The 15055-nt window shown below is 44.3% G+C and overlaps 1 protein-coding gene across 1 annotated transcript in view; it reads left to right on the forward strand.

Annotated features, from left to right (window-relative positions):
- The window catches only part of kiaa1109 (KIAA1109 ortholog), a 523818-nt gene that overhangs the window by 492004 nt on the left and 16759 nt on the right, over window positions 1–15055 (forward strand). The window contains exon 81 of the mRNA XM_070862493.1: window positions 8104–8238. Within this exon, the coding sequence (XP_070718594.1) occupies window positions 8104–8238 (135 nt within the window). The remainder of the gene's footprint in view (window positions 1–8103; window positions 8239–15055) is intronic.

A 15055-nucleotide genomic window follows, 5' to 3' on the forward strand; every position in this document is an offset into this window, starting at 1 on the left:
ACTGTTGCCAGTCCTACAACCTACTTCCCCCTCCCCCGAACACACTGCTCCTCTGACTCGGGCTTGTCGGGTCCCTTTGCCCATGTCTTCATCTATCTAGGCCCCACACTCTGAAATTCTCTCCTTAAATCTCTCTGCCTTTCGACCCTTCTCTCCTCAGTTATGGCCCTCTTTAAAAGCCACCTCTGACTAAGCTTTGGTCACCCTCTTAATATTGCATCTTTTGGTTCGCCTTCCATTTCTTTTGATTACGTATCTGTGAAGTGCCTAACGACGTTTTGTATATTAGGCACTATATAAATGCAAGTTATCATTATATGTGACTGGCAACATGGTGTGTCGCCAAATCAATATGGTGTATCACACACAGTCTTGCAAAAATGCCAAAAGCTAAACACAGCCAACAAAAGTATCAAAACTTGCACAAAAGCAAAATATTGTGGATGCTGGAATCTGGAATAAAAACAGAAAATTATGGAAATCTCAGCGGGTCAGGCAGCATCTGTGGAGAGAAAGCAGAGTTAAAGTTTTGGGTCGATGACCCTTCGTCAGAACTGAAGAGTGTTCGGAAAGGACAGATTCTTAACAAGCACTGAAAGGGGGAGGGAAGAAAGAACAAAAGAGAAGGTCTGTGATTAGGTGGAAGACAGGAGAGATTAGAGAGACAAAAGGGATGATGGGCCAAATTGAAATGGTAATGCCAGGAGTTAGAAAAATATTAGTCAAGATAGGGTGTGAATCGTGGGATAATGACCAACTGCCATTAGAGATGAGGAGAACAAAGAAAGAAAGAAAGAAACAGGCTCAGGGAGTGGGATGGAGTGGGGGTGGGGGGGAGGGGTGGTGGAGGGGCGTCAGAGAAGGGAGCCAAAGATTGGCAGTGGCTACGCACTGAAATTGTTGAACTCGATGTTGAGTCCAGAAGGCTGTAAAGTGCCTAAACGAAAGATGTGGTGCTGTTCCTCGAGCTTGCGTTGAGCTTCTTTGGAACAGTGTAGGAGACAGAGGCGGAGAGGTCAGAGTGGGAATAGAGCGGGGAGTTAAAGCGACAGGCGACAAGAAGCTCAGGGTCACATTTGCAGACTGAACGGAGGTGCTCCGCAAAGCGGTTACCCAATCTACACTTGGTTTCCCCAATGTAGAGGAGACCACATCGTGAGCAGCGAATGCAGTATACTAAATTGAAAGGTGGACAAGTAAATCGCTGTTTCACCTGGAAGGAGTATTTGGGGCCCTGGATAGTGGGAAGGGAGGAGGTAAAAGGGCAGGTGTTGCATGGAAAGGTGCCGTGGTGGGGTGGGGGGGCAGCTGGGGGTGATTGGAATGGACCAGGGTGTCGTGGAGGGAGCAGTCCTTTCGGAATGCTGAGAGGAGTGGGGAAGGGAGGGGAGGGGGAAGATGTGATTGGTGGTGGGATCACGCTGGAGGTGGCGGAAATGGCGGAGGATGATCCATTGAACGTGGAGGCTGGTGGGGTGAAAGGTGAGGACAAGGGGAACCCTGTCATGGTCCTGAGAGGGAGGGGAAGGGGTGAGAGCGGAGGTGCAGGAAATAGAACGGACACAGTCGAGGGCCATGTTAACCACGGCGATGGGGAATCCTCTGTTGAGGAAAAAGGAAGGCATGTCAGAGGCACTAGTGTGAAAGGTGGCGTCGTCATTGCAGATGTGACGGAGAAACTGGGAGAATGGAATGGAGTCCTTACAGGATGCAGGGTGGAAGGAAGTGTAGAACAGGTAGCTGTGAGAGTCAGTGGGTTTATAGTGGATACTAGTTGAAAACCTATCCCCAGAGATGGAGACAGAGTCGGGGAAGGGAAGAGTCGGAGACGGACCGTATGAAGGTGAGGGAAGGGTGGAAGTTGGATGCAAAGTGAATGTAATTTTCTAGTTCAGGGCGAGAGCAAGAAACGGCACCAATACAGTCATCAATGTACTGGAAAAAGAGGTGAGGGACAGGACCTGAGTCGGACTGGAATAAAGAATGTTCCACATATTCCACGAAAAGGAAGGCATAGCTAGGACCCATGCAGGTTCCCATAGCATCTTTAATTTGGAGGAAGTGAGTCGAGTTAAAGGAGAAGTTGTTCAATGTGAGAACAAATTCAGCCAGGCAGAGGAAGGTGATGGTGGATGGGAACTGGTTGGGCCTCTGCTCGAGGAAGAAGCGGATCGACTTCAGGCCATCCTGGTGGGGGATGGAAATGTAGAGGGATTGGACGTCCATGGTGAAAAGGAGACGGTCGGAGCTGGGAAACTGGAAACTATTAAAGTGACGGAGGGCGTCGGAGGAGTCGCGGATGTAGATGGGGAGAAAAAATAGCCGAGATAGGAAGAAATAAATTCTGTGGGGCAAGAACAGGCTGAAACAATGGGTAACAGGTAAATTTGACACCGAGCCACTTAAGAAGAAATTACGGCAGATGATCAAAAGCTGGGTTAAAGAGATAGATTTTAAGGAGCCTCTTAAAGGAAAAAGGAGCGGTAGAGAGACGAAGAGGTTTAGGGAGGGGGTTCCAGAGCTACGGGCCCAAGCAGCTAAAGGTACGGCCACCGATGGTTGAGCAGTTATAATCAGAGATGCTTAAGAGGGCAGAATTTGAGGAGTGCAGACATCTTGTGGGGTTGTGAGGCTGAAAGAGATTAGAGATAGGGAGGGACGAGGCCATGGAGGGATTTGTAAACAAGGATGAGAATTTTGAAATCGAGGCATTGCTTAACCAGGAGCCAATGTAGGTCAGTACAGTGCCGGACTGATCGATCGGGAGCAAAGATGATTTTTTTTAAATTGCCTGAGAACATTGCAGAAATGGCTACTTACCTCGGCCACCTCGCCTTTAAGCATCATCCCTGAAGCACCCGGCTTCCCGATGAACGCCTCCTGCAGCTGCCGATGTTTTCGTCTGACGATGCTGCAGAGGGCAGAAACGAAGTTCGGGTCTGGGGCGATGCGCACAGTGATGACATCACGATCTCCAGGCGAAGGAGATCGGGGTGCAACGCCACCACAAACCTCCCGCCAGATATAGTGGGAGTCGATCTTCTACACCTTTCCTAGTGTAAATTCCATCACTTGATATCTTGATCCACCAATATTGGGCGTGAATAGCCCTCTTCAGGTTCTTTTCTACTTAGTCCTTACTGAGACTACTAGCACAATAGTACTTGTCTTTACATGATTATTAGTTGACCAGCCATAGCATTGCACACAGGTAGTTAAGATTAATTTGAATTTTCCACCTCAAACAGGAATAGGGGTAGCCAAGAGTCTGCAAATCATCTTGGGGAGAGAGTAAGAAAAATCATCTCAGCTGAGGCGTCCTAAAAGATTGCTAATGGAGCAATTTAAGCTCAGTTGCAACAGACACAACCTTGGGATTCTTGTTGCACTGTTGCCCAATAAATGGGCACGTGTGAGGCAGAACAGGGGTGCTTCCAATGATAACTTTTAAAAAAACAGGCACATTCTTTAAAGAGTACATTGCAAAGTGAACAGAAAATTGCAGGTGCTGGTGAGTGGTGTTCTTCATATTGGTTTAGCTACAAGATGACTGTCAGCTAGAAGTGGGAGCCAGCAACAGTTTTGTCAGCAGCGGGGGTTAGACCACAAGGCTGGAACAGGCCACTTGAAGTTCATTGATGGGAATGGTGGAGCATCTGTGAGCTAACAGAATCGGGGCAAATCTAGAAAATCGTTCACGGGTGTCCAATTGATGGCGGGAGATCGGGGGGGATGGAGGAGGCAGGAAGCTAGTAAACTTCAGACTGCTGCCCAATTTCAATTGAGTGTCACCATTACCAGTTTCTGCCAAAAGCGATTTGTTTAGGTTTTCAACCCTCGGTCAGCCACCTTCAGCTGTGCTTTTTCTTAAAAAAAATAATTGGAAAATAATGTCTTCTATTCCATAATAGAGGATTTTAGTTTTAATACAGTGAGGCTGTCACGCAATATTAGTTGAAAGAAAGACTTGCATTTATATAGCACCTTTCATGACCTCAAGACATTCCAAAGCACTTTACAGCCAATTATGCACTCTTGACGTGTAATCACTGATGTAATGTAGGAAACACGGCAGCCAATTTGTGCACAACAAGGTCCCACAAACAACAATGTGTTAATGACAACATAATTATTTTTTTTTATGGTATTGAGGAATAATTATTGACCAGGACACTGGGAGAACTCCCCTGCTCTTCTTCAAATAGTGCCGTGCAATCTTTTCCATCACTTGAGAGGGCAGATGGGACCTTGGTTTAAATGCAGCTTTAACAGTACAGCACTCCCTCGGTACTGCACTGAAGTGTCAGCCTAGATAATGTGCACAAGTCTCAAGTGGGATTTGAACTCAGAACTTTCTGACTCTTGACAACCAACTGAGCCACGACTGACAGCTAGTTAAGCCTCATCATTAATATTAAGAAAATAAGTGCATGTTTGTCCCAATGTTTCTCAGTCTCGCATTAGCACCACTTCTTTTTCCAGAATGCGTTCACCATGTTGCTTTGACTGCTAGTGTGCACGATGTAATCACTATTGTTAAAACAATTTCAATTTTGGTAGTCTGGTTATATCCATTGTTAAGGAACATGAGCACTCCAACTTGGAACAGATTGCCAACTCAGGATTGGCGATTTCCTTATTGCATTTGTTAGCAATTTGGGATTACCTCCGTGAGGCCTTCAGCAAACTCAATTGCATGGGTTGAAATCGTCCATTAAGGGATTAAAAACAATTGTAAGATTAAATTCAAGAGTGTACATTTTATGCAATCACATACATGTGAACATAAGCCTGCTATCTTCTCCGCCCCTCAGTGCCATTCCTGGCTCTTACATGTTGGGCTGCTATAGAGGATTGAAACTATTGCGAGAATTTCTGCTCCGAGCAATGTTCCATTCCCCAGAGTATCCCAGTAGGTAGGAGCTAGGAATGGAATGGAGGAGAGGAGAATGTTGGCGGAAATTGAGGCTGGAAAGTACCAGCATAAACTGAGGAGGAATGTATGAAAGGTGCCAACATGTACTGTGGGAAAAGTGTCAATATGAATTGGGAGGGAGAATTGCGTGCTGGTATCAACTGAGGTAGGAGACAAAATGAGTGCCATTTTGGTGGGGGGCAGTTGGGAACAATTCTTGCATGAGCTGAGGGGATGTTGTGAAATCAGTGCCAACTTAAATTGTGGAGGCGGTGGGGTGGGGGGAGAGAGAGAGTGTCTGCATGAATTGAGTGGGTGAAAATAGGAAAAAGATTAGGCCATTCAGCTCTTCGAACCTGTTCCGCTATTCATTTAGATCATGGCTAATCTATATCTTAACTCCATTTACCCGCCTTGGTTCTGTAACCTTTAACATCCTTGCCTAACAAAAATCTATCTCAGTTTTGAAATTTTCAATTGGCCTAGCCTCAACAGCTTTTTGGGAGAGATTTCAGACTTCTACTACACTTTGCGTGAAGAAGTGCTTCCTAACTTCACCAGCTGTAATTTTAGGGTTATGCCCCTTGTTCTGGACTCCCCACCAGAGGCACTAGGTTCTCTCTACCTACCCTATCAAATCCTTTAATCATCTTAAACACCTCAATTAGATCATCCCTTAATCTTCCATACTCAAAGGAATGCAAGCCTAATCTCTGCAATCTGCCCCCATAATTTAATCCTTTTAGTCCAGTATTATTTTGGTGAATCTCCACTGCATCCCTCCAAAATATCCTTCCTGAGGTGCGGTACCCAGAACTGAACACAGTACTCCAGGTGCGGTATAACCAGAGCTTTATGCAACTGTAGCATAACTTAGAAACATAGAAAATAGGTGCAGGACTAGGCCATTCGGCCCTTCGAGCCTTCACCACCATTCAATAAGACTCCTTTGTATTCCAGTCCCCTTGAGATAAATGCAACACTAGCCTTTCTTGAGTTTTTTTTTAACCTGTTCACTAGTTTTTCGTGATTTCTATACATGGACCCCTCAATCTCTTTGCTTCTCCACACCTTCTAACTTCTCACCATTTAGAAAATACTCTGATCTATCTATCTTAGATCTAAAGTGGATGATCTCACACTTCCCCACACTGAACTCCATCTACCACAATTTTGCCCATTTGCTGAATCTATCAATGTCCCTTTGCAACTTTCTGTTTCCATCTATACTACTTATTGAGTGACTACGTGAATTGAGGTGCAAGAAAGAAGAGTGCATCCGTGAACTTGGAGAGAGGGGAAAAGAGTACCTCTGTCACTGTGACAGTAGTGTTCAACAATATTTAAACAATTTAATAGTCAGGTTTACTAACAGTGTGAATACTTAAACACGGAAATGAAGAGAAATCTCTAATTTTTTTGTCACAATCTTGCATTATACGAATGATGGAATCTTGGGTATATATACATCTTAAATTAGGATACGCCCATGCCCCTTTGTCCTTTAAGTGTAACTACATGTATATGTGTAGATTTGTTTTCGAGCTCCACTTTTTTGAAATTTTTGGACTGGTTTTGCGAGTGCTCTAGGTTGGTATTTATACAAGCTGCTCATATCTGACCTGTTTCATTCCAAACCTCATTCTACATTGCAAGTGGGAATTACTGGTCTTGGGATGTCAGAAATTACCACCTAAAGAACAAAGTATGATTCAAGAAGCAAAACAGTAATATCAGGGAGGTGCTGCAACCAGAACCATCAATATAGAGCACGTGAAGGAGGCAGTGCTTCTGTAAATTGGGGATGAGTTGGGAAGAGAGATTGCTGCTATTAACTGGGGCGATGAGGTGTGAGAGAGAGGATGCCACTGTAAAGTTGGTAAGTAACTGTTGAGCTTTTTGGGGATTGATGTTTTGGATGGTAGGCTGAAAATGTCACTTGTATTTTCCATATAATTTTTCAGATTAAGAATATATTGATTGTGAAGTGCAGAATGAATCGGATACACAATTCTTCCATGTAAATATTTAAAATGTGTCCTCTAGTGGCCAAGGGACCCAACATTTGGAAAACATTTTACAGTTTAAAATTTGCTGCCTGTGCCCCTGATATTGATCTGATCAGCTTGTGGCATACAGATTTAATTGGTCCATCTAATTAGGGACGGGTTAGGTGCTAGATCAAGCATTGGGTATGAGTAGGGCTGAGGCTCAGTGAGAGGTTGTCCTGGCCCGACAATGTTGTCTGCTATAAGGCAGAACTAGAAGGAGAAACACTTAAAACTGCGGCAGGAGATGGACATCCAACCATTTAACAGACCAGTTGGGCGCGTTTTTCAGGCTAAGCGAATATTATGCATCCTCTGATTAGGTGCAAGACATAGTGGAATCCTATGCACTATTCTGTAATAAGCTTATGATAAAAATATGGAATGTTTGCTGTGCTGTATGCTATTTCCTATATAGTAGAGCACACTTGCTTATGGAAGCTGTATCCTGAATGTGAGAAAAAAGTATTGGAAATGAACCCAAATCATAATGGGCATTACTGACAAAACAGCACTTCCTCAGTACTGCAATAGTGTCAGCCTTGGGTGTATGCTCAAGCGGTGGAGTGGTGCTTGAACACACAACCACCTGATTGAGGCTAGAATACTGACACTTAACCTGAAACAGGTAAGATATCAGAACTCAAGAGCTGGGCAGTGACATCTGGATATAGTGTAACCAATGATCGGAGGTTAATGAGACAAGGACAGGAAAAAGTGCAACATCGCAAGAGATCACTACATACACCTGAAAAAGTAACTATGTTTTTTGGAGAAAAAATAGGTTATATACCTTCTGGTTTTATTTTAAAATTAATACAAAAATTGTACAACAACCTTTTTTCATTTAGATCATACATGTTGTCATGTTTGCAGTTGTGCAGAAGATAATCATAAATGACTTGTATCAATACTTTCACATCAGTATCTATCCCCAATTAATTCTTTTATAATGGATTATTAGAACTTGTTTAGCTCAAATTGTTGCTGAAGTAGTTTTTTTAAATACATTTGTTAAAATTATTAGTGCTCTGGATTCAACGTTTACTTCTTGAATATGAACAATTTAAATTAAGTGAATAACAAATAGAAAATGTGTACACAACAGAAAATTGTGTTATTTTTTCTCCTGTCCATCAGATCCCAACAGTAAGCCAAAGGTAGAGTGTAGCGTTGTGACAGAATTCACTGATCACATTTGTGTGACCATGGATGCTGAACTGATTATGTTCTTGCATGATCTCGTATCTGCTTATCTCAAAGAAAAAGAGAAAGGTAAGTAACTTTTCTGGATAATTCAGTGTCTGATAATAAAGAACACTAATTGTCATGGATTTTTTGTCTCTAAAATTGATACACTCTGTAATACTGCCACAATCACTCCCAGCTCTCTATATAGCTTCTCCCTCATCTCCAACTAATCTCTTCCATGAGACCATCAACTGTTTTCCTTGACCCCTCTGGAGTCAGATCCTAACCGCTCAACAATTCCTCCTTGGACAATGCTTGGCAATATCATCGATTGCTCCTTTTCCTCAGGCATTGTTCCCCTGTTTGCGGAACTGCCATAATTGTTTTGCGACTTAAAAAGCTTCTCCTCAGTTACTTTGTCCTCTTTAACTTTATCTCCAACTTCGCTCTCTTAAAATTCTGGAATATGTCATTGCCACCCAACTATATTGGCACTTACTGTGTTGAATCTTTTCAGTCTAGTTTATGTCCTACCCACAGCACTGTGACTGCCCTGGTCAAAGTCATCACTGACTTTCTATGTTACTGTTACTCTGGTGTGTTATCCTGCTTTGACCTTTTTGTAGTCCTTGACATGGTCGACCACACCATCCTCCATCACCATCTCTAGGACTGCTGTTGATGAGACATTCCTACCTGATCCAATGTTGTGAGCACATCCCCTTCTGTATCTGCATGGTCGCATTTAGTTTGCCACAAGTTCCACCTTGCCGACTTCATGTTCCTTATCGAAACTTTGCCCCTTAGTGTTGTTATCCAAAAGCTTTCATATATCGCCACAATACACAGCTTTACCTGTCCGCTTCCATCCTTGATTCCACGACTGTTGTGTTATGAGACAACCTTTCTAACAGCAATTCGTAAAGGAGTCAGAAGTTATTGCAGCTTAGTATCGGCAAGACAGAAGCCATCCTGTTTAATTCACCATGAGAAATTCCTTGTCCTAGCTCCAATGCCATCCCCTTTCCTTGATGCCTGTTATTACACAATGGCCGCGATTTTGCTGACCTCGCGCGTCCATGGCAGGCGACATCGTTGGCAGGTCCAGACCCCGCTGCTGCCTCTATCCTGCTCTGTGAAATGAATTTCCCTTGGTGGGGCTTGTTAAGCCCGCCCAGCACATTTCCCGGCCAATTAGAGGAAGCAGGTCTCATGATGTCATTTGATGACGCGTCATCAGGCGGTTTCCTTAAAGGGACCATGCCCAACTTGATTTTGACAGTTGTGCTGTTAGTGTTCTACAGCACTGAGGCTCTGTAAACACTGACAAGCACTGCACAGAGGCACAGAGCTGCACACAGGCTCTCCCATGACTCCCTCTATGGAGGTCCTCTTCCCTGCCCATGGGCGGAAGAGACCTCTTCAGGAGATCAACTCAGCCTGGTTGCACATTGCACAGGAGTACACAATCGGGGATGTGATCATGAGAACTTGGGTGCAGTGCCGCAAACCTTTCAATTTTCTGAGTAAATCACGAAACGTTAGTACAAAGCCACACTCGATCTCATTCTGCAGTGCCACTCATCACATCCCCATCACTCTGCCTTCGCTATCCTACTCATACACATCGTTACTCACACCAACTTGTACCTCTACCCATCCCTCTCTATCTATATTTATCACATCCTCATCTCACCAGCCACCCTTCACCCTCATCCTAATGCAATTGTACCAACTAACACCACACAAGAGTAGGCACTTGGGTGTTTTATGCAATGTTCGTGTAAAGTTTCTGTTAATGTGGTGTCAAACGTTGAAACCTTTATTTTGAACACTTTGCGTTCTTGGACAGATTTGTGTGCACCTTTTGAGGTGACTTAATGAGTTTCAGTGAATGGTGAGACATAATGGTACCCCCCGCAACGGTGATGAGTGTGAAAGGAATGGCTTGGACATTGTAGGAATGCTTTATGGTGTTGGTGTCGGGTGGTGCCAACCTGGTGCATCATGTGGCAGCCAGGATGTACAGCGTCGAGTGAAGTAAATCTGGCCATGGTGAGGCCTTCTTTGTGGTTCCGGGCAGCAATGTGGTCAGGTACTGATGTACTGTGTCCAGTGCAGCATCAGTTAATTGCAGAGAAGGTTGGTGGTGTTGGTACTGCTGGTGTGCCCTGGAGCAATAGAGACGACAGAAGCGATCTATCATAGAAACATAAAAAATAGGTGCAGGAGTAGGCCATTCGGCCCTTCGAGCCTGCACCACCATTCAATAAGATCATGGCTGATCATTCACCTCAGTACCCCTTTCCTGCTTTCTCTCCATATCTCTTGATCCCTTTAGCTGTAAGGGCCATATCTAACTCCCTCTTGAATATATCCAATGAACTGGCATCAACAACAACTCTGCGGTAGGGAATTCCACAGGTTAACAACTCTGAGTGAAGAAGTTTTTCCTCATCTCAGTCCTAAATGGCTTACCCCTTATCCTTAGACTGTGTATCCTGGTTCTGGACTTCCCCATCATCGGGAACATTCTTCCCGCATCTAACCAGTCCCATCAGAATGTTATATGTTTCTATGAGATCCCCTCTCACCCTTCTAAACTCCAGTGAATACAGGCCCAGTCGATCCAGTCTCTCCTCATATGTCAGTCCAGCCATCCCGGGAATCAGTCTGGTGAACCCTCGCTGCACTCCCTCAATAGCAAGAATGTCCTTCCTCAGATTAGGAGACCAAAACTGAACACAATATTCCAGATGATGCCTCACCAAGGCCCTGTACAACTGCAGTAAGACCTCCCTGCTCCTATACTCAAATCCCCTAGCTATGAAGGCCAACATACCATTTGCCGCCTTCACCGCCTGCTGTACCTGCATGCTAACTTTCAATGACTGATGTACCATGACACCCAGGTCTCGTTGCACCTCCCTTTTTCCTAATCTGCCACCATTCAGATGATAGTCTGCCTTCGTGTTTTTGCCCCCAAAGTGGATAACCTCACATTTATCCACATTATACTGCATCTGCCATGTATTTGCGGGAAGAATGTTCCCGATGTTGGGGAAGTCCAGAACCAGGGGACACAGTCTTAGGATAAGGGGCAGGCCATTTAGGACTGAGATGAGGAGAAACTTCTTCACTCAGAGAGTTGTTAACCTGTGGAGTTCCCTGCCGCAGAGAGTTGTTGATGCCAGTTCATTGGATATATTCAAGAGGGAGTTAGATATGGCCCTTACGGCTAAAGGGATCAAGGGGTATGGAGAGAAAGAAGGAAAGGGGTACTGAAGGAATGATCGGCCATGATCTTATTGAATGGTGGTGCAGGCTCGAAGGGCCGAATGGCCTACTCCTGCACCTATTTTCTATGTTTCTATGTTAAGAACGTAAGAAATAGGAGCAGGAGTAGGCCATACAGCCCCTCGAGCCTGCTCCGCCATTTAGTAAGATCATGGCTGATCTGATCATGGACTCAGGTCCACTTCCCGGGCCCCTCCCCATAACCTCTTATCCCCTTATTGTTTAAGAAACTGTCTATTTCTGTCTTAAATTTATTCAGTGTCCCAGCTTCCACAGCTCTCTGAGGCAGCGAATTACACAGATTTACAACCCTCAGAGAAGAAATTTCTGCTCATCTCTGTTTTAAATGGGCAGCCCCTTATTCTAAGATCATGCCTTCTAGTTCTAGTCTCCCCCATCAGTGGAAACATCCTCTCTGCATCCACCTTGTCAAGCCCCCTCATAATCTTATACGTTTCGATAAGATCGCCTGTCATTCTTCTGAACTCCAATCAGTAGAGGCCCAACCTACTCAACCTTTCCTCATAAGTCAATCCCCCCATCCCCGGAATAAACCTAGTGAACTTTCTCTGAACTGTCTACAAAGCAAGTATATCCTTTCATAAATATGGAAACCTAAACTGCACGCAGCTTTTCAGGTGAGGTCTCACCAATACTTTATATAGCTGTAGCAAGACTTCACTGCTTTTATACTCCATCCCCTTTGCAATAAAGGCCAAGATTCCATTGGCCTTCCTGATCACTTGCTGTACCTGCATATACTATCTTTTTGTGTTTCATGCACAAGTACCCGCAGGTCTCGCTGTACTGCGGCACTCTGCAATCTTTCTCCAATTAAATAATAACTTGCTCTTCTTTGATTTTTTTCTGTCAAAGTGCATGACCTCACACTTTCCAACATTAATACTCCATCTGCCAAAAATATACCCATTCACTTAGCCTGTCTATGTCCCTTTGCAGATTTTTTGTGTCCTCCTCACACATTGCTTTTCCTCCCATCTTTGTATCATCAGCAAACTTGGCTACGTTACACTCAGTCCCTTCTTCCAAGTCGTTAATATAGATTGTAAATAGTTGGAGTCCCAGCACTGATCACTGCGGCACCCCACTAGTTACTGGTTGCCAACCAGAGAATGAACCATTTATCCCGACTCTCCGTTTTCTGTTAGTTAGCCAATCCTCTATCCATGCTGATATATTATCCCCAATCCGTGAACTTTTATCTTGTGCCATAACTTTTTACGTGGCACCTTGTCACATGCTTTCTGGAAGTCCAAATACACCACATCCACTGGTTCCCCTTTATTCACCCTGTTTGTTACATCCTCAAAGAACTCCAGCAGTCAACTGAACAGCTGATTCAATGGCCACTGAACTCCTGCCTCAGCTTGACAGATGTGGTCAGTAAGCCGTCAAATCCAAAAGATAAGCTGAAAATGATTCATAAGTGGCTCTAAACAAGCCTCTATTTCTCTGGAATTGGGTCCCCTGCCACTGTTTGTCGGGTCTGCTCAGAGCTTACAGACCCGACGTTAGGAAAGGTGTGTGATGGTGGGCTGACAGCAGGGTCCCGATCCGCTGAGAAGATAAAACACTTTCCCACCCGACTCGCCACAGAATTCCGGTAAATGTGATTGTGCACAACTCATTGGCTTTCTCGTGTCTGAGTTAAACTTCAAGCTCCATATCCACTCACTCACTCAAAACTGCAGGCTTCCACCTCCAAAAGATTATCTGACATCACCGAACTGTCACTGCAGCTCTCTGCTCTACTATCACTGGCCTTTAGCCATCTTTTTCCTCCATACTCAAAGTCCCCTCAACTACCTTAGTTTTCATATTTTTTCCCAACTTGAAAATAGTTCTGTTCAACACTGCTCTTGACCATATAATTTGTCCCCTTCCTAGCCCTGCATGGATGTAACAGTGTGAAGCGCGTTGGGATGCTTTGTTAGGTTAACAAGCCTAAAGGCGAATTGTGTAATTGTCTATATTTTATATTATACTGGTATTCAGTGTGAGCTGCAGAAGATGATGTAAAGAAATGAGTTATGCTGTCATCTTTTGCTAGTGTGCATTGCCAGTGCATGCACACTTAAAAATGATGCTGTCCATAGAATAAACTGGGTTATATTTTACAGATCTGACCATTCAATACTTTGCCAGTGAGTTAATTATTTGTGATGTAATTAAATATTTTAGTATAATAGTATTAAACAACATTGTGAACAACAGTTAGAAATAATAACACAATGAAATAGAGGCAATGCTTAGAATACTCTTACAATGAAATTGAGAATGGCAGAATATGTGGTCTTTCCATAATTTCTCACATTTCTGATCTCAACTAGGTTTCAGAGGTGCAAAGAAAAGAATTGTTTTCTCTAAACCAAGGAAGATCAGGGGGCAGTTCAGCCTTTGACACTGGAATGAACTGAATGGCCTTTCTCATTCCTTACATGCTCAAGCTACTTAGTAGTGACTAGTTGTGGAGCAACACTGATGGGAAGCCTACAGTAAAGTTCCTGATCACATTCATGACCAGGAATATTGTGGGGAAATTAAATGAATAAAGAGAAAGTTGTGAACAACAAAATTTTAATGAAATCTGCCTCAGCACATCAACGATGCATGTGAGAGACATGTGGAGATGATGGCCTGGAATTTGAGGTCAGCAGCGAAGCAAAGGCTGGCCCCGAAGTGCACTTCGCACAAGGATTTTGCGATCCATGTGTGGAAAACTTCGGGATTTCCGACCTTCAATTCAAATTAATGAACTGTAGTGGTGGTCCCTTTTCACGAACTGCTGTGGTGTCAACAGGCTGTCTAAGCAGCCAATCAAAAGGCAGAATTCTTACAGACAGTGAACAAGGAAGTGAGTAAACTTTTAAAGTACTAACTTAAAAATAGTTAGAGAGAGCAAAACAAATATTGGGGCTCTCGCATGGGGAAAAGTCAAACACCTCTCCCCAGTCTGCACCCTCACCTCTGACAATAAGTGTGAGGAGCTCATGGACGACTTTGTCTCTAAGATTGAGACCATCTGTTCGGCCGCCTCTGCCTCTTACCTTCCTTCCCCTAGCTCACCGGGCCAAACTTCCACTAAGGATCCCTCCTGCCCTATCCGTGACCTCACATCTTTCTCCAGCTTCTCTCCAATCTCCCCTCATGACCTCTCCGAGCTCATCCTGTCGATGAGACCCACTTCCTGCTCCCTTGACCCTATTCCCACCAAATTGCTGACCACCCAACTTTTCTGGCTCCCGTGTTAGCTGACATTGTTAACGGTTCTCTCTCCTTGGGTACTGTTCCCCTCTCCCTTAAATCTGCTGTCATCACCCCTCGTCTCAAAAAAACAACCCTCGACCCCTCCGTCCTTGAAAACTTATCGCCCCATCTCCAACCTCCCTTTCCTCTCCAAAGTCCCTGAACGTGTTGTCATCTCCCAAATCCGTGCCCCTCTTTCCCGCAATTCCATGTTTGAATCCCTCCAATCCGGATTCTGTGCCTGCCACAGTACCGAAACGGCTCTCATCAAAGTCACAAATGACATCCTTCGTGACTGCGACAAAGGTAAACTTATCCCTCCTCGTCCTTCTTGACT

This window comes from Pristiophorus japonicus, chromosome 2 (assembly GCF_044704955.1).
Source record: "Pristiophorus japonicus isolate sPriJap1 chromosome 2, sPriJap1.hap1, whole genome shotgun sequence".
Classification (NCBI taxonomy): Eukaryota; Metazoa; Chordata; class Chondrichthyes; family Pristiophoridae; genus Pristiophorus; species Pristiophorus japonicus.